Genomic DNA, 20,390 nt, shown 5'->3' with positions numbered 1-20,390 from the left:
TTCCTCCACTCTCTCTGCCTCCCAAATTGCTTGTTCATTATTTCTCTACCACACCACCATGCTGGTAGAGGAACAGCTTCCAGCTTTTTAGCCTAGAAGATCAGGTAGGCTAAATTCTAACCCACCCTGCACTCCTCATGGCCGCTACTTTGGAGAATCATCTGTGTTCTCTCAGAGACACTGAGTGCTGCTTTGAGTGGGACTTAGTCACCTTTTTTTTTTCTGTCCTGGTCTCCTTTGGCAGTCGGTGAAGCCTATAAGCCCCGTCTCAGAATAATCTTTTAAAATGCATAAAATACATAGGATTACAAAGGAAAACAATTATATTGAAATGCAGTTATCAAAATATATTGTCTTAAATAACAGTTTTATAACCTGACTATTCAATCCGAGGCAGAAAGGACTTTCTCCCCATGTAGCCTTATTTACTGTTGGGATGAACAATAGCAGGGCAATAGATAAAAGCAAAATATATGTCTTAGGAATACTCAGCACATTTTCACCTTTGTCTTTAATCTGCCTCATAGGGAGACCTAGTTGGACAACAAAGAGTCAGACAGAGAATTGTATGACTCTTTTCCTTGCCCTGCTCAGTGGAAGGTTCCCAGCTCTTATTCCTAGCTGAGTTAGAACAAGTGAATTCTTTTCATCTCTTCTCTGACTCGGGGTATAGGTAGTATGTTCCTGCTGTTTTCCTCTTCCTTCCTCCCTCCTCTTCTCAGGTTATATGGCAAGAGGATGTTATCCCCCAGGAGTTCAAGGATGCCTCCACTGTCCATCTCTATAAAGGTAAAGGAAGTAATAGTCCTGTGACAATCACAGGGTCTCTCTGTTAGTCATTGCTGGCAAGATTCTTGCCAGAGTCCTCCTTAATAGGCTGATCCTTCACCTGGAAGATGGTCATCTACCTGAGAGTCAGTGTGGCTTCAGAAAGGGCCGAGGAACAGTCAGTATGGGGTTTGCTGCCTGACAACTCCAGGAGAAAAGCCAGGAGCAGAACAAAGATCTGTATGCAATGTTTATAGATCTGACCAAGGCCTTTGATACTGTTAGTCATGAGGGCTTATGGAAAATTATGTCAAAATTTGGTTACCTGGAGAAGTTCATCAGCATTTACGTCAATTTAATGGTAGCATGCTTGCCTGGCTTCTGGATAATGGACAATGCTCTTGTGCCTTCCCAGTCACCAGTGAAATGAAACAAGGCTGTGTGCTTGCTCTCATGCTTTTTGGCATGATGTTTTCAGCCATGTTATCAAATGCTTTCAATGAGGATGAGCACGGCATCAAGATCAGCTTCTGTATTGATGGTAAATTCTTCACCTTGAAAAGACTGCAAGCCAAGACCAAAGTGGAGGGAGGGTTGGTCCACGATTTTCTGTTTGCAGATGATTGTGCACTCAATGCAGCCTCTGAAACTGAGATGCAATGAAGTACGGATCAATTCTCTGCTGCTTGTGCTAATTTTGGCCTTACAATTAATACCAAGAAAACACAGGTGCTCCATCAGCCACCACCACACCATCCATACATGGAACCATCAGTTACAGCAAATGGAGAAGTTTCGAATGCTGTAGATAAGTTCACTTGCCTTGGTAGTGTACTTTCCAGGGATGTTCACATTGATAATGAGGTTGATGCATGCATTGCCAGAGCTAGCTCAGTGTTTGGGAGGCTCTGAAGGAAGGTATGGGAGAAAAGAGGTATTAGACTAATTACCAGACTGAAGGTCTGTAGAGCTGTGGTGCTGACCTTATTGTTGTATGCCTGTGAAACGTGGACAGTCTACTACCACCATGCCAGGAAATTGAATTGTGTCCATTTGAATTGTCTTAGGAAGATTCTGAAGATCACCTGGCAGGATAAGGTACCAGACACTGAGGTCCTTACTTGAACCAAACTGCCAAGCATTCAAACTCTGCTTCAGAGAGCACAACTCCGATGGGCTGGCCATGTTGTTTGGATGCAGAATGGATGGGTTGGCCATGTTGTTTGGATACAAAATATACACTTGCCAAAAAGACTATTTTGTGGAGGCACAGGACAAATGTTCACATGGTGGTCAGAAGAAGTGATTACAAGGCCACTCTCAAGGTCTCTCTCAAGAACTTTGGAATTGATTGTGTGACATGGGAGACATTGGCACAGGACTGCTCAGCATGGCGTGCCCACATCAGAGAAGGTGCTGTGCTCTATGAGCAAAGCAGAATTGAAACAACTCAAGGGAAATGTAGGATGCACAAGTTTCGAGTATGCATCCCAAATGTTCGCACGGACTATTTGTGCCTGACCTGTGGTAGAGCATTCCAAGTTCGTACTGGCCCAGTCAGCCACATTTGGACACAATGAATCTTGACTGAAGCATTGCGATATCATTTTGGTCCTCTTTGAGAATGAAGGACAACAACCAACCAATCCCACTTCTCTAGCTCCCTGTTTCATTACTGGAACCATGATGAAACCAGTACTTTCACTGCTACTAGAAAAGGTGTGGTTAAACTACTTAGTATGGGTCTACTCACAATGCCAGTAACTTTCCAAAGCAAATACTCCCTCCCTGGCCAGAACTCCTGCATGTCTAGTATCTCCATTAGAATGTATTTCTTGGGGCAGCTAGGCGATGCAATGAGTAGAGTGCCCTGGAGTCAGGAGGACCTGAGTTCAAATCTGCCCTCAGACACTTGACACATGTACTAGCTGTGTGACGTTGGGCAAGTCACTTAACCCCAATTGCCCTGTCTCCCCGCCCAAAAAGTGTGTTTCTTGAAGGTAAAGATCATCTTGGCTTTTGTTTTTGTATCCCTAGCACTTAGTGCTGTGTTTGGCACATAGTCAACACAATAAATGCTTTTCCATTTATTCATTTTTCATAAACAATGTTTTTTCCTATTCTAACTTTACAAAGAAAAGATTGTTTTTCCCTAAAAAGCAGAAAACAAGAGATTTTTTATTTATAACATTAGTCAGGCATATTCCAGAAAGCTGAAATTTTTTCAGTGTCTCTGTTCATCAGTTCAACAAAAGTCATTATCATTATACATTATTTTATACATTTTTCTGAACCTCTTCAAATGATGTTATATGCTCCTTGTAAAAAATAATTTGATTTCTATGTTTTGTTTGGTCCAGTTCCACGTGGAGAGGCAGCTAAGTGGTGCAGTGAATAGAGTGCTGCCTCATCTGTCTGAGCCTCAGACACTTACTAGCTCTGTGACCTTGGGCACTTAACCCTGTTTGCCTCAGTTTCCTCATCTGTAAAATGAGTTGGACAAGAAATGGCAAACCACTGCAATGTCTTTGCCAAGAAAGCCCCAGATGGAGTCAGGAAGAGTCAGAAATGACTGAAAAAACTCATATTTTTATTCATTCATTTTAAATCTTGTTGTTGTCTTTTGTGTTTACAGTCATTTCCCCTTCTTCTATCCCACCCTCATTTAATCCTTTCATATTACAAAGAAAAATATATGAGCAAAGCCAACTTTCACAGGAACCTAACAATGTATACTGCATTAGGTTGGTTGGTAGTATTTTTTTATTTTTTTAAAAAATATTTTTATTTATTTTGTTAAGTATTTCCCAATAACATAAATTTTACATTCATTTTAAAAATTTTATTAATTTATTTTTAGTTTACAACATTCAGTTCCAAAAACTTTTGAGTTCCAAATTTTCTGCCCCTCCGTCTTCCCCAAGACAGCATGCAGTCTGATACAGGCTCTCCATTTACATTCACATTAAACATATTTTCACAGTGTAAAGAAAAATTATAACCAATGGAATGAACCACCAGAAAGAAGAAACAAAGCAAAACAAAACAAAAAAGAAAGAGAGAGCAAATAGTATGCTTTGATCTGCATTCAGACTCCTTAATTCTTTCTCTGGATGTGTTTAGCATTTTCCATCATAAGCCTTTTGGAGTTGTCTTAGAACCTTGCATTGCTGAGAAGAGCCAAGGCTATCAAAGTTAGTCATTGTACAATGTGTGTGTAATTGTGTACAATGTTCTCCTGGTTCTGCTCCCCCTCCCTCAGCATCAGTTCATATGAATTAAGTCTTTCCAGGTTATTATGAAGTCTGTCTGCTCCTCATTTCTTATAGCACAATAGTATTCTATTACATCCGTATACCACAACTTATTCAGCCATTCCCCAATTGATGGCCAACCCCTCAATTGCCAATTCTTTGCTCCCTAGAAGTGGTTTTGCAGGGTATGCAATTTTTATAGCTCTTTGGGCATAGTTCCAAATTGCTCTCTAAAATGGTTGAATCAGTTCACAACTCCACCAACAATGCATTATTGTTCCAATTTTCCCTTATCTTCTCAAGCATTTATAATTTTCCTGTTTTGTCATGTTAGCCAGTCTGACAGGTGTGATGTGGTACCTGAGAGTTGTTTTGATTTGCATTTCTCTAATTCAACACTCATTTTTAAAAATTTTCAGGTCCAAATTCTCTCCTTCCCTCTTACCCCTCCACCCTTCTTGAGAAGGCAAGCAACTTTATATCAATTGTACATATGAAGTCATGTAAAACATATTTTCGTGTTAGCCATGATGCAAAAGAAAACAGACAAAAAATAAAACTAGAAAAAGAAAGTTAAAAAGTATGCTTCAGTCTGCATTCAGAGTTCTTCAGTTCTTTCTCTCAAGATGGATATCACTTTTCATCAGAGGTCCTTTGTAATTGTCTTGAATCATTGTCTTGATCAGCTAAGTCTTTCATAGTTAATCATCCTTACAGTATTGCTGGGTAACAAGAATTTATTAAGCGCTTACTATATGCCAGGCACTGTGCTAAGTGCTGGGGATACAAATTAAGGCAAAAAGAAAGCCAGCGCTACATTATAATGGGTGGAAGGGAAGAAGTATGTGCCCATATCATCTGTATAAGGGTATGGTAGCAAAGCTCCTAAAGTCAGGAACACAGCTGGGCAAGGATTAAAACATAGCCATACTGAGCTCCATTTCCAAAATGGAGATGTTGAGGTCTAGGGGTGCTGGGACCCTGAAATTCAAGGGCGAGTGATGCAGATCCTGCCTTGAATGAATTCAACCCAAGCTTTCTTTCAGCCGGAGATATGGTTTATTAAAACACCAGAATACCACCAGTCAGGGTGGGCAAGATTTTAAGAATCCACCCTACTGTGACACTTGTATTGATAAGTGGGCCAGACTGAATCTGAGCCATTGGCCAGACTCTTGAGGAATCTGAGCATTTTAATGGAGGCAAGATGGATGTTGTATACAGAAGAACAGAGAAGATCTGGATGTGATCTAGGAGTGGCCAAGTAATCTGAGGTGACTGGGAGGTAACTAAGAAGGACCCGCAAGGGCTGGGTGCCCCCTGCAAAGCCAGGGACCTGGGCTAGGTGGAAGGGGTCTAGATGGAATTAAGGAGCAGCAGTCTAGGGTGGGGCCAGAATGAAAGGCCAGTTGAAAGGATTACTGGCATGGATCATGCCTCAGGTGAACCCCAGAGACTTGGTGTGTGGAAAAGTTCAAGGAAAATTGGGGGGGGGGTGTTTCAGGGCCATACCCCTTCAGAGACCCTGAATGGAACTCACTAATGGGAGAAGGGACCAGCATAATAGGGATGCCTGTTTTCTGCATTAAAAATCGCCAAACCTGGTGGCTGTTAAGGAGCCACTTCCTTAGCCTTGGGTGATGATGGTTGTTGCTGAGAACTTCTTATTAGAGAAGTGAGAAGTATGGTGAATAGTTCTGGAAAAGAGTGAAGTTTTGCTTGGCCTTGAGAAATGCATATCCTGTTTTCAAATATTCCAAAATGATGAATTAGTATAGTTCTGAAGGTTTTGGTAGGAATTGACACTTAATCAATATGCATATAAACATTATGTTCCAGGACTAAATCTATAACTGCTATAACTGATGAAGCAGAAGCGTGATGAGAGACATTATGTGGATAGTAGTGATTTAGAATATTATTGCATGAAGGTGGTTTTTATGAAAAATAGAGCATCATGAAAAAAATGAGGGAAAAAATACTGTGATGATTAGGGAGATATTGAATTGTAAGGCTAAGCGGGATTAAGGAATGCATTACTATCCAAGGATTAGACAGATATGGTTTGGAGGGAGATTTAGAGTATTACGGTAGAATCAAGGTAAGCATTCTGAAAACTAAAAAGAAAATGGGTCAATGTAATCATTCTCATACCAGCAGAAGGAAGGTAAAAAGAGAGGGGAAAATAACTTTATAAAACTATGAAGGTCTCCCTTCTAAATATGAAAATAAAGGAGAATCCCAAAAAGAAATGGAACTCTTACTGACTGCATCAAGTGATTTATTAAAGTTGTAGGAAAATACTTGTTCTGTGGGAAGACTGATGTCGAATTGGTTGACAGCTTCAGTAATAACAACATAAGCCTGAGAAGATTGGATTTTATATGACAAAATGGTAGCTATCAAATTGCCCTATTCATTCAAGTACCCACCCCTTTCTTGCTCTTGAATTCAGATCTAATGACTCATTCTCCTTTTGCCTTGCTGTCCTTGGGCTCAGTGGGGCCTTTTCCTCTGGAAAATTGTCACAGGTGTTCCAGTGCTCTGTTACCATGGAAAAAAAAAAGAGGAAATGGCAAACCTATTCTTAGAGATTAAAAACTCACTGAGAGGAACCATCGGCAGCTGGAGTCCAATTTCTGGGTATTCCTGTAACTGGAATCTGCTAATAAGCAGAGAATGACAACAAATAATGGGCTCTTTGCTACTAGCTAAGTACTTGGACAATGCAGAGAGGTACCTGAAGCAGAAACCATAAGCTTTTTTTTCCTAAACATACATTGTGGTAATTTGTGATTCACTCCTGATAGTCGTGTGTTTATAGTTTTCCCTTTGATTAAAACATTTCATTTATGGAATTAAGACATCATTGTAATGATGTGGAACTTTGGCTTCCTTTAGCCATTTGGCTTTTGCAGATGCCCCTATAATTAGTGCATCCATCTCCTCTTAATTTATGGGGACAGACTCGTGTTGATGAGCAGCTACAGCAAGAACCTGCAGAGAGGACTTGTGCTCCTTCTGCTTGAAATTTATGACTAGCTGCCTTCAGAGCTGTCCTGAAGTCAATGCATCCATTCCTTCCTGTGATAAGAGGCAGATCTGATATGCGATGAGTCTGTGATTCCAAATTAAAAGTTCAGAATTGCAATGGCAGTAGCATTCTAGGGCAGAGCCTAGATCAAACTGACCCTCATTTCTTGTCTTTGTGTGTGTCTCTTTCTGTCTCTCCCTTCTTTTCCTTCTGTATGTCTGCCTGTGTGTCCATTTGTCTGGCTCTCCCTCATCATCTCAGGCATAAGCAGGCCTTGTAGGGCAAAAAAGGTGATGGCAGCTATGGCACTAGCATAGAACTGAGAAATGGTTTTAAAAGGACTGTGAAATGGTTAGTTTCCTGATTGTACCAAGGTCTTTGTGTTAGAGTGACAGGTTGAAGAACAATAATAGTCAGCAACCAGCCATATCCAAAAGAAGGGAAGCAGTACTTATCCACCAGCACCTTTGAGGACTATACATATAATTCAATCTGGATAACCCTAGCTTTGGCTTCAGAAGGAAGAAGAAATTGCAAGGATTTCAAGTGTATGGCTTTAGAATATATTCCTAATTGTGGAATAACTGGGTCAAGATACTGTCAGAGTACTCTCCAGAAGTAGTGTGAAAATCTAATTTCATGAATTAACCTCTTTCCAGCTCAAATAGCATTCTACATTTTGCCTTTGTACCGATGTAGAAAAGTGTTCTATCGCAACTTGCTGAATTACTGGTTTTTTATTCTATACATTACATTTCTGTCTGTTTTAACAGTCTGGCTAGTAGCTGCTGTGGGGGTGAAAAACCAACACAAGCCCAACAACAAGAATGCTGCCAGCATAGGTTCTTTCGATCTGCTTTACTAAGAAAATCAACATTAAGGAGTTAACAAGCTTACTTTAATCCAGCATACAGACATCATTCACTTAGTTCAGAGGAAAAATCCAGCACCCTGAACTTCAGAGCAAATACAAACAAATTACAAACATCAACAGACAGACCTTGTCTGTTTCAAATCCCAATACATAGTTACCAGAGTTTAACAAAGTCCCAGCATCCAGGTTTACGAGCTGGAGGGCTTTTAGCTACAGCTGCCCAGAGTCTCCACATCAGCATGCTACCAAGAGTGAGAGCCCTAAGCAAATGGCTCTGTCTTCCCTTTTTCATACAGTTTCAGACGTTATCAAAGTCATCTGAACGACCAGAACTTAGACTCCTATGATTGGCTCTGGAGTTAGCACCTCCCCTTAGGACCCTGGGAGCTTCACATCCACATAGGCTTAGTACCTAGTAATTAGGGGGTTGGAGCAAAGATCTAATCAGGCCTCCCTTAGTTAGCCCCACCTGGGGCCCCACCGTAGTTACCAGTTCACGTCCACATAGGTTTAGCACCTAATAGGGGTTTGGGCCTGGGACTTGGCACCTAGTAAGACTCAAAGACACTTAGTCATTTTAAAACAGTAAGAAAATCTCAACTTAATTGATATTACACTGTCATCTCAGTGAACTCATGGAAAACCTTTGACATATTCAGTAGATGCCAATTTACTTTGTTAGTATAATTTATTATTCATTCTTAATAAGTAAGATTTTCATGTTTTACAGTATCAACAATTCTGTATAAAGTGTTTGATTCTGCCTTAATCTCCCATCTTGTTCTCTTATATTGAGAGAAATGATTATTAATAGCTAGTGATTCTGAGAGATCCAGAGTTCCCCTCTTTTCTAAAGTCCTGATTTTAAAAAGTAAAAATGTCAGTGTCTTAAAAGACATTACTGATAACGAGATTGAATTAACTCTCTTCTGTCTTGGTTAGACCCCACCCAGCCTTACAAGGAATTTAATTTTAGGTGTGAAAGTCATTTTGTCTAGTTAGCCCAAGGCTAGGGGTAGTCTGACTATAGAGATAGTTTCTCTCTCTAGGGGTGACTTGTCTCTCTCAGCTCCTCATTTTAATATAGCCACCTCCCATCATGTTATCCAATCAGAGTTGATCACCGCCCCTGAGGAACACCTACTCTTTGAAGAGTATATAGACTGTGAGCCTGCCTCCATAATTGTCTTTCCTCTTAAGAGAGACAGTGAAATGATCACCTTTTTATTAATAACGAGTTGGCCTTATTAATAAAATGATTAAATTACCCAGAAACTATGTCTCCTGAATTTTTTAATTGCCACAATATTTACTTTTATAATTTTCATATTCTTAGCAGTTTTATCTCATGTTCAATTAGATAACTTTTTTTTTTAATTAAGAAAAGAATTATCTAAAAAGGGAGCATTCAGCTGGGTGTGTGGTGGTTTACAGTACATCTAGGAAGGCTAAAACTTGTGGATTGCTTGAGTTTAGTAGTTCTGAATTGTGGAAGGGCTAAAGCCACTCAGGTATCCATCCACCTTTAGTCCACCACAAATATGATGAGCCCAGATGGAAATGGAAGACTAGGGAGCTATCTAAGCAGGGCATACTTACCTGGATCATTATTGGTATTGGGCCCAAGGGGCTGCCGAACTTTGTGTTTACTAAGCATGGCTCCTGGGGATTGTTATCTCTCTCAGTTACACTAAATATGTGACTCAGAACCCCCAGCCTGTTTGTGCTAACAGAATTCAGAGTGGTTTTACAAACCCTCAGTAATTTAGATCTCCTTCCTTCTAGAGCTCCCCTCATGCATTCAACTAAATAGACTTAGCACAGATTCTATAGCTATCTGGTTTTAATACAATTTCAAAAGCATAACAGGAGATCCAAAATACCACTTAAAGAGATAATGATTTTATATTTTGACCATTCAATCTGAGCCAGAACGGGCTTTCTCCCCACTTTGCCTTATTCTCTGTTGGAATGAGTAATCGCTGAGCAATAGATGACAGCAAATTAGAGGAGAGAGGGCCTTGGATGTTATTAGTATTTGGCCTTTCCCTTTTATGCCTAGAAGTACCTTAGCAGGTTGCTTAATCAGAAGAGGGAAACTTGGCAGCTCAGCCTAAAGATTGGCCTGGCACTTGAAAAAGTTCAACGTAAGGGACCCCAGCTAGGGTTGCTGTTGTGGCCATACTGCCTCCGTTCTTCACCATCTTCAAGGTTAAACCCTGGTAGGGGTTGAGGTTGAATTCTTATCACTCTTCCCAACCCAGCAAGAACTTCATATTTTCATTGGCCTTTGGAAGGGGCAGGGACTCTATATCTATAATGACTAAGCTTGGCCCTACACAACAGTTGAGAAAATACCCGTCCCTTCCATCATTGTAGAGGTGGGGGACTATTGATATGGAATATTTTGAACATATTGTTAGATATGGTTGATGTATGGGTTGGTTTTACTTGAATTATCTTTTTAATCTTTTTAAATCTTTGTTATAAATATCAGTCATTGGGTGGTAGAAGCAGGGGAGGGTGTAGTTAGAATGAAATTGATATGACAACAAAAGCTGTCAATAAAAATAAAATTAAAAAATAAAAAGGAGAGCCATCAGCCTCATGGAGATAGATACAAGAGTGCCTAAGATCAGCTTAGCCTTTTAGCTTAAATGTACCTGCTGCAATGTAGCAAAATCAACTGATTAAAGTTTTATTTTCTCTCTTCCCCTCACCCCAAATGTCCTTTGATTAAAAGTCTAATTAGCAGTACAGTCAACAAAAAAGGATGCCTGTCATTTATAAACTAGATAATTAGTTTGTAAATAAATTAGATGTGGCTCTTTTAAATATTAACTATTGAAAAACTGTGGGTACTATATTTCTTTTTAAAAATATAAACTCAATCATTAGCAAACACACCAAATGAAGAATAAAAATCTTTCATGGAATCCTTAGCATCTAACAAAATACAACCAATCATGTTAACAGACAATGCTTGCTCTCTGTCCTTATGTAAAATGTAAGGTCATTGCAAGTAGGGATCTTTTTATTCTTTATACTTGTATCTTCACAACCAGCATAGTGCCCAGCACATAGTAGGTGCTTAATAAATAAATTGATTGATTCCAAGTTCACCTGAATTTCTACTGTCTTTGGCTTTGTTTTCTTTTCATATTTTATTATTTAATATTTTTAGTTTTCAACATAGATTTCCATGAGAGTTTGAATTACAAATTTTTCTCCCCATTTCTACCCTCCCCCCCACTCCAAGATGGCATATATTCTGATTGCCCCTTTCCCCAGCCAACCTTCCCTTCTGTCAACCCACTCCCCCCATCCCCTTTTCCCTTATTTTCTTGTAGGGCAAGATAGATTTTTATGCCCCATTGCCTGTATACCTTATTTCCTAGTTGCATGCAAAAACTTTTTTTTTAACATCTACTTTTAAAACTTTGACTTCCAAATTCTCTCCCCTCTTCCATCCCCACCCACCCTCTCTAAGGCAAGCAATTCAACATAGGCCATATGTGTATCATTAGGCAAAACCCTTCCACAATACTCATGTTGTGAAAGACTAACTATATTTTGTTCCTTCCTATCCTATCCCCCTTTATCCAGTTTTCTCCCTTGATCCTGTGCCTTTTCAAAAGTGTTTGCTTTTGATTACCTCCTCCCCCTATCTATTCCCTTCTATTGTCCCCCCTTTTTTATCTCCTTCCTCCTCCTTTCCTGTGGGGTAAGATACCCAATCGAGTGTGTATGTTATTCCCTCCTCAGACCAAATCCAATAAGAACAAGATTCACTCCTTCCCCCTCACTTGCCCTCTCTTCCTTCCCAACAGAACTGCTTTTTCTTGCCACTTTTATGTGAGATAATTTACCCCATTCTATTTCTCCCTTTTTTCCTCTTTCAATATATTCCTCTCTCATCCCTTAATTTTATTTTATTTTTTAGATATCAGTATTCAACTCACCCTGTGCCCTATATAATGAATGTATGTATGTATGTATGTATATTCCCTTCAGCTACCCTAATGCTGAGGTCTCATGAATTATACACATCATCTTTCCATGTAGGAATGTAAACAAAACAGTTCAACTTTAGTAAGTCCCTTAGGATTTTTCTTTCTTGATTACCTTTTCATGCTTCTCTTGATTCTTGTGTTTGAAAGTCAAATGTTCTATTCAGGTCTGGTCTTTTCACTGAGAAAGCTTGAAAGTCCTCTATTTTATTGAAAATCCATATTTTGCCTTGGAACATGATACTTAGTTTTGCTGGGTAGGTGATTCTTGGTTTTAATCCTAACTCCATTGACCTCCAGAATATCATATTCCAAGCCTTTTGATCCCTTAATGTAGAAGCTGCTAGATCTTGTGTTATTCTGATTGTGTTTCCACAATATTCAAATTGTTTCTTTCTGGCTGCTTGCAGTATTTTCTCCTTGATCTGGGAGCTGTGGAATTTGGGGACAATATTCCTAGGAGTTTTCTTTTTGCGATCTTTTTCAGGAGGCGATCTTTGGATTCTTTCAATTTCCATTTTACCCTCTGGCTCTAGAATATCAGGGCAGTTCTCCTTGATAATTTCTTGAAAGATGATATCTGGGCTCTTTTTTTGATCATGTCTTTCAGGTAGTCCAACAATTTTTAAATTATCTCTCCTGGATCTATTTTCCAGGTCAGTGGTTTTTCCAATGAGATATTTCACATTGTCTTCCATTTTTTCATTCCTTTGGTTCTGTTTTAGAATATCTTGATTTCTCATCAAGTCACTAGCTTCCACTTGTTCCAATTTAATTTTTAAGGTAGTATTTTATTCAGTGGTCTTTTCGACCTCCTTTTCCATTTGTCTAATTCTGCCTTTCAAGGCATTCTTCTCATTGGCTTTTTGGAGCTCTTTCGCCATTTGACTTAGTCTATTTTTTAAGGTGTTATTTTCTTCAGTATTTTTGGGGGTCTCCTTTAGCAAGTCATTGACTTGTTTTTTATGGTTTTCTCGCATCACTCTCGTTTCTCTTCCCAATTTTTCCTCTGCTTCTCTAACTTGCTTTTCCAAATCCTTTTCAAGCTCTTCCATGGCCTGGGACCAGTTCATGTTTTTCTTGGAGGCTTTTGATGTAGGCTCTTGCACTTTGTTGACTTCTTCTGGCTGTATGTTTTGATCTTCTTTGTCACTAAAAAAAGATTCTATAGTCTGAGTCTGCATTCTTTTGTGCTGCCTGTTCATGTTCCCAGCCAACTACTTGACCCTTGAGCTTTTTGTCAGAGTATGACTGCTTGTAGAGTATAGAGTACTTTGTCCCAAGCTTTAGGTGCTGCGCTTCTGTTTTCAAAGCTACTTCTACTCCACACTCAGCACAAGTTCTGCCACACCAGTGCTCCTTCACCCCCAAGAACCACCAACCAGGACCACAACCCAGATGCAAGCATGGCAAAGCAAGAGAACCCTGCCTCTGTCCCAGCAAAGCACTCCCTGCACTCCCGCTGTGATCCGCCTCTTGATTCCTTCCACTAGGTGGACCTGGGGCTGGAAGCAACCACAGCTGGAGCTCTGGAAGCAGCCGCAGGAGCTTGCTGCTGCTGCCGCCACACCACCTCTGCCGCCCCAGGGGCTGGGGCTGGACCGCTCACCCAGATTCAGCATTTTTCCCACTAACCTGCTGCATTGTCTTTGGCATTTGTGGGTTGAGAAGTCTGGTAACTGCCACAGCTTGGTGATTCATGGCCTTATGGCCTGCTACACCCAACTCCTAGTCTGGTTGGTCCTGGCGTGGCCCACGCTGGGCTGCTGCCCTCTGCTCATGTCACAGTGTGATAGACAATTCCCAGCAACTATCTAGGCTGTCCTGGGCTGGAGACCTGCTTCCCTCTGCTATTTAGTGGGTTCTGCTGCTCTAGAATGTGTTCAGAGCCATTTTTTACAGGTGTTTGGAGGGATTTGGGGGAGATCTTAAGGCAGTCCCTGCTTTCTAGCTGCCATCTTGGCTGTTTGTTTTCTTTTATCTAGAGTTGTAATAGCACACAGAAAATTAAACATCACTTTTCAATCAATAAACATTTATTAAGTGCTTAATGTCTGCCGGGCACTGTGCTAAGCAGAGTAAGTAAGAAAAGCCGAAAACAATGCCTTCAAGGAGTTTACATTGTGACTGGATGAAAAATGAACATATACACAATACTTACATAGTAAATAGAAGGCGGCAGCAGCTGGGGGGTGGCCAGTGGGAAAGGACTCTTGCAGAAGGTGATACATCAGAGTTGAAACTTGAAGGAGCCCAGAGATTCTAAAAAGCAGGGGGTAGGGAGCAGCTGGGTGGCCCAGTGGACAGAGCACTGACCCTGGGGTCAAAAGGACCTGAGTTACAGATCTGATCTCATACACTTACTAGCTCTGTGACCTTGGGCTAGTCACATAGCCCTGATTGCCTCCAAAACAAAACCAAAAAAGCAGAAGAGAGAAAGGAGAGCATTCTAGGCATCAGAGATAGCCAGTTCAAAGACGCAGAGTTGAGAAATGGAGCTGTGAATGAATGACGAATAGGCTCATTTGGATGGACTGTATGGAGGGAGTAAGAAGATTAGAAAGATAGGGAGGGGCCAAATTGTGAAGAGCTTTAAAGGCCAAACAGTTTATATTTGATCCTAGAAGTAATAAGGGGCTCCAGGAATTTATTGGGGGCATGGGGAATGTGTGAAATGGTCAGACCCATGCTTTAGGAAAATCATTTTTCTAGCTATGTTGAAGATGAACAGTGGGGACAGACTTGAAGGAAGGAAGACCAATTAGGAGGCTATTGCAACAGTCCAGGCAAGAAATGGTTGCTGTGTGAGTAAAGAGAAACAAAGTTACTCAAGAGATATTGTCAAGATAAAAATGACCATATTTGGCCATTAATTAGCTAAGTAAGAGAGATTGAGAAGCTGCAGATAGGGTTGCAAACCTGAGTGAATGGTGATGCCTTCAACAGTAATGAATTTTGAAAGTGGAGTGGGTTTAGGGGAAATGATGATGAGTTTTTTGTGGGACGTTTTGAATTTGATATGCTTATGGGACATAAGGTAAATAATCAACAGGCAGCTGGTGATGCAGAACTAACTGGATCTCAGGAAAGAAACTAGAATTATAAACGCATAGGTGTGGGAGTTATCAGCATGCACAGTTAATGACATAACCAAGTGAGAGACCAAGAGAGAAAAAAGAGAAGGCAACAGTCTTGTGATGTAGCCACAGTTAATGGGTATGACATGAATGAAGATCCATTAAAAGAAACTGAGAAGTTGTCAGCTAAGGGGAGAACCAAAAGAGAGCATTGTCAGGAAAACCCAAGAAGAGAGTTTTAAGGAAAAATGATCAACAGTACCAAATGCCTCAGAGAGGACAGGAAGGATAAGGATTGAGAAAAGGCCACTAGCTTTGGCAATTAAGATTTCATTGGTAACTTTGGAGAGAGCACTTTGAATTGAATGATGAGATTGGAAGCCAAACTATGGAGGATTTAGAAGAGAGGAAGTGAAGGCACAGAGTATACATCACTTTTTCAAGGCATTTAACTGAGAAGGGGAGGAAAAATGGAAGGTAGTCAACAGCAGGCGTGGTAGGATCTAGTGAGAGATTTCTAAGAATGGGAAAGATTAGAACTTGTTTCTAGGTGTAGGACAGCTGGGTGCTGTCATGGATAGAGTGCCAGTCCTGAAGCCAGGAAGACTCATCTTCCTGAGTTCAAATCTGGCCTCAGACACTAGCTGTGTAACCCCAGGCAAGTCACTTAACCCTGCTTGCCTCAGTTTCCTCATCTATAAAATGAGCTGGAGAAGGAAATGGCAAACCATTCTAGTATCTCTGCCAAGAAGACCCCAAATGGGGTCACAAAGAGTCAGACACAACTGAAGCAACTAAACAACAACAGCAACATAGGCAGCAGGGCATAAATAGGGAGAGAGGAGGGATGGTAGTGGGAGCGGTCTCCTGTGGAAGATAGAAAGGGACAGGAACAAACATACACGTTAGGAGCTGGCCTTGGTAAGGAGAAGGGCTACGTCTTCATCAGAGACTAGAATGAAGGAGAAGATCATGAGTGATGGATGTTAGGAGGGTATGGAGTGGAGGAGTAAGTCATAGGAAGTTGAAGAACTGAGAAGTGAAGATATTTGAAGGAACATCAACATGTGTGTCACAGTCCCCTAGTATGAGGGCAACTGTTAGTAGAAAGGAGACTGAGACCGAACTCACTGAGAAAGGATGGAGAAAAACCAGGAGATTAGTAGATAATGTCCACCAGGATCTGGATTGGATAATAAACTTGGATATCCTGAATCTCAAAGGAGGAGAGTTGAATGGTATCAGTTAGATGGAGGGTCTAGAAGTGATGATGGGGAGCAATGAATATTCCAACTCTTCCACTGGCACCAGGGGTGTAAGAGTAGATGTAACCAGTACTGGAAAGGCTGATCAGGCATATAGTGTTGTGACAGTGGGGAAGTGCTAGGTCTTGGTGAATAACAGAAGAGAGAAGGAGCAAGAGAAGAGGAGATCTAAAATGAAAGGGAGTTTGTTGGTTATAGATCAGGAGTTCCAGAGGACACAGTAGAAGGGGCAGGCAGATCTGGAGAGGACGTTAGCAGGGTAGTGTTGAAGTAGATGTCCAGGAAGGAGCAGATAGCTAGGATTTGGAATTGGGGTATTTGTCCCTTGGTAGTTGGATATTGTAGTTGGTAGTCCAATATTAATGAGATGGGAAGAGTAAAAAGGGGGTTGAGTACATTAAGCATTGAGAAATGGGTCCAGCCAGGGTACCAGTGGACAGGAAGAAATTGGCCGATAGAGGCAACTGATTGATAGAAGATTTAAGGCCTCCCCTCGGCCTAGCACCCTCAAAGTCTCTGAATAACTCACAACTGCCTGGTCTTCATGGCAGGTACTATTGCTGTGTTCAGAGGGCCTGGCTTTATGGTAGTTGGAAGGAGGGAGGCCCAGGAGGTCTTGGGTCTCCCAGAGCCTAGGGAACTTATTATGACTTCCTCTGTTTCTCTCTAATTAGCACTATGTTTTGTGAAACTCAAGTTTAGAAGAGCACCTTTACACACTTCTAGATTATAATCACATATATGAAGTGTTATCCATGTTATCAATATACAACATTGTTAGTTGACCCATGTTTACTTCTAAATGCATTAAATTGGTGAAGAGTCAAGCATAGTATTATGGAAAGAGCTGAGAGTAAGATCTTGGTTCATGTTCAAGTTTTGCCACAAATTTAGAAAAGTCAATCTCAGGACTCAGTTTTCTCATTGGTACAATGCAGGGATTGGACCAGATTATCTCTAAACTTCATTCTAGCTTTAATAATCTATGATTTTACAATTTGCTAAAAAGCATTGAATCCATAGGAAAAACTGTTACTGAAATAGAAACCTAACTGTTTTCTATCCTTTCTCTAGTTTATTAACAGGTCTCCATGATGCAATGTTCACCTTGATTTGTCTGGTTCCCCTGGGCATCGCAATAATCCAAATTCTGGCTTGGACTCCCTTCTCTATCAGGAGCAGTCATCACTCAAACTGGGCAGTGACCCCCCAACAAGATCATATTCTATCATGGAATTAAAATGTGGCTTGAGGTTTTTGTATTTTTTTTATTAAAAATTTTTTCAGTCAACAAAGATCTACTTCTCTCCCTTTCTCCTCCTCTTCATTGAGAAAGAACCAAAACCCTTGTAACTTTTGTATTTTCCTATATAGAATTTATACTATGCCAGAAGGAAAAATTGCTCATTATTACCTTTTATCTGTTAAAAACAACTTCAAGGCCTCTCTGGTCTCCTTTGGTTACGGGACTAAATTTAGTTTGTTATTAAATAACAGCCTGCCTCTGGTGGCTATATATTATCATATTATAGTTCTCATCATGTCTTATATTCTCAGTATAGCCTATAGCTGTAGGTAATGGAATTGCTATATGAATTGGTTAGATGAATTCTCGGGGTGGGTGGGAGGCCCCAGAGTATACCTGGATATATACATTATTTCTGGATTCTCTGGCACTATATTATTCTGTCTACATTTGCATTTGGATTTGCTGTAAAACATTACTGTCCTACGATCAGTAGGTTTCTTAATAAGCTGGTGGACCTTTGAAAGCTTAGGGACCAGAATGAGAGGATTCGTGTGCTTCTCAGATTTTAGTGTGGCCCAACAGTGCCTAAGAGTTGAGGTGAAAAATGGTGTATGAAAATAAGGGTACTTTTATTCTCTTTAGTTTTTGAATTTGCCTTTAAATCAGAATCTGTGAAACCAGCTAGATTTACTTCTGTGAGAACTAGAGCCCCATGAGCGCAACTGAAAATGGAGATAGTAAGTTCACTTTCCTCCAAGTGGACTCATGTCCTCCATTTTACCTTTGGAATAAGAGATTAAGGACACAGACTTTATTTAACTGAAATTATCTGGTTTTGTTTTTTTCTTTAATTGCCCATCTTATTTGGTATGTAGTTTTTGGATAAGCCATCTGAGGTATTCCTACTGTGGCTGACGTCATGGACCTACTATAGATAGTCCTTTTCTCCCATATGTTGATGCTATGGACTTTGAATGAATATTTTACTAAGGACACCTCACTAGCAGCCCTTTTGTCTATGTGTTCGCCTGAATGTAAATGAAGTTTGCTTTGTATTTTTTACAATGAAATTTTGAAAAATGCACACTTGCTAAGTTAAGGTTATTTTGAGGAGAAGCACATTATGAACTATTAATGATTATGTGAATGTGAATTATTATTATTACTTGAATAATATAAGCCCAGCAGAATAAACTTAGTGAATGTGGGATACTGTGGAATATCAATCAAATGAGGGTTACATTAACCTTATAACTATTTTATTTCTTAAGAAGTCTTAGCAGAGAAAGTGCCTTACACTTACATATTTGTCATACAAAATACCAATGTTTTCTCTGTTTACATTGAATGAACTCACTAGGCAGAGACAGGTTTGTTTTGTTCCTGGCACACTCAGGAAATACGAAACAAATCCAGCTCTCTGCATATTTTATGTGTTATAATACTCTACACAGAGATCAGAATTTTCTTAGAAAAAAATTCCTTTTGGTGGGAAATTCCTCGAGATTCTTAAATTGTGTTTTTAAAACAGCATTCATGTAATAGGGAACTAAGTGCCTTCTGTCTTGCCAGTGCTATCTTTAAAGGAAGAAGTAAATTAATATCTGTATCATGAAATTTTAAAAATTAAGTTAACATTACTTGGAAAGATTGAATTGTAAAGAAAGTGTGATTTAATTCTAATATCTGACTTTTTCTAGGTCATCCTTTTTTTGTGATGTTTAGTAATAATAAATCCAGCTAATTTCAGTATTGTTTCCATGTGGTTTCTTTGGTGTTCTTCTGTCCTCTTTTCCTGATACCTTTTACTGTTTTTTTTTTACTTCATAAAGGTATTTATTTAGTGTTAAATGGGATTACATGGTTTTTAAGTTTATTTTTAGTTTTCAGCATTCACTTTTACACGATTTTGAGTTCCAGATTTTTCCCCCTCCTTCCTCTGCCTCCCCCCAAGATGGTGTGCAATCTGATACAGGCTATACATGTACAATGATATTAAACACATTTCCACATTAGTCATGTTGTGAAAGAAGAATGAAAACAAAAGGGAAAAACCACAAGAAAGAGGAAAAAAAGAGAAAATATTATGGTTTGACCTGCATTCAGACTCCATAGTTCTTTCTCTGGATGTGGATAGCATTTTCCATCATGAGTCCTTTGGAATTGTCTTAGATAACTGCATTGCTGAGAAGAGCTAAGTTGTTGGTCATTGCACTATGTTGCTGTTACTGTGTACAGTGTTCTCCTGGTTCTGCTCACTTCACTCAGCATCAGTTCCATGTAAGTTTTCCCAGGTTTTTCTGAAATCTGCCTTCTCATTTCTTGTAGAACAATAGTATTCCATTACATTCATATACCACAACTGGTTCAGTTTTTTCCAGTCAATGGGCATCCCCTCAATTTCCAATTCTTTGCCACCACGAAAAGAGCTACTACAAATAGTTTTGTACATGTGTGTCCTTTTCCATTTTTTATGATTTCTTTGGGATACAGACCTAGTAGTGTTATTGCTGGACCAAAGGGTATGCACAATTTTATAGCCCTTTGGGTATAGCTCCAAATTGTTCTCCAGCATGGTTGGATCATTTCATTAACTCCACTAACAATGCATGAGTGTTCCAATTTTCCCATGTCTTCTTCAACATTTATCATTTTCCTTTTTTGTCGTATTAGACAATCTGATAGGTGTGAGGTGGTACCTCAGAATTGTTTTCGTTTGCATTTCTCTAATCTATAGTGATTTAGAGCACTTTTATATGACTATAGATAGCTTTAATTTCTTTATCTGAAAACTTCCTGTTCATACCCTTTGACCATTTATCAATTGGGGAATGACTTGTATTCTTACAAATTTGATTC

The 20,390-nt window shown here is 39.8% G+C and overlaps 1 protein-coding gene across 1 annotated transcript in view; it reads left to right on the top strand.

Moving 5' to 3' along the window:
* LOC118834881 (transmembrane protein 180-like) overlaps nt 1-19,288 on the top strand; it is a 76,071-nt gene extending 56,783 nt beyond the window's left edge. The window contains exon 7 of the mRNA XM_036742317.1: nt 17,357-19,288. Within this exon, the coding sequence (XP_036598212.1) occupies nt 17,357-17,522 (166 nt within the window). The 3' untranslated portion in view covers nt 17,523-19,288. The remainder of the gene's footprint in view (nt 1-17,356) is intronic.
* Nucleotides 19,289-20,390: the final 1,102 nt, after the last annotated feature.

Source organism: Trichosurus vulpecula, chromosome 1 (genome assembly GCF_011100635.1).
Source record: "Trichosurus vulpecula isolate mTriVul1 chromosome 1, mTriVul1.pri, whole genome shotgun sequence".
Classification (NCBI taxonomy): Eukaryota; Metazoa; Chordata; class Mammalia; order Diprotodontia; family Phalangeridae; genus Trichosurus; species Trichosurus vulpecula.
Note: the sequence above shows the minus strand (reverse complement) of the source record. Positions and strands in the feature narration are given on the sequence as shown.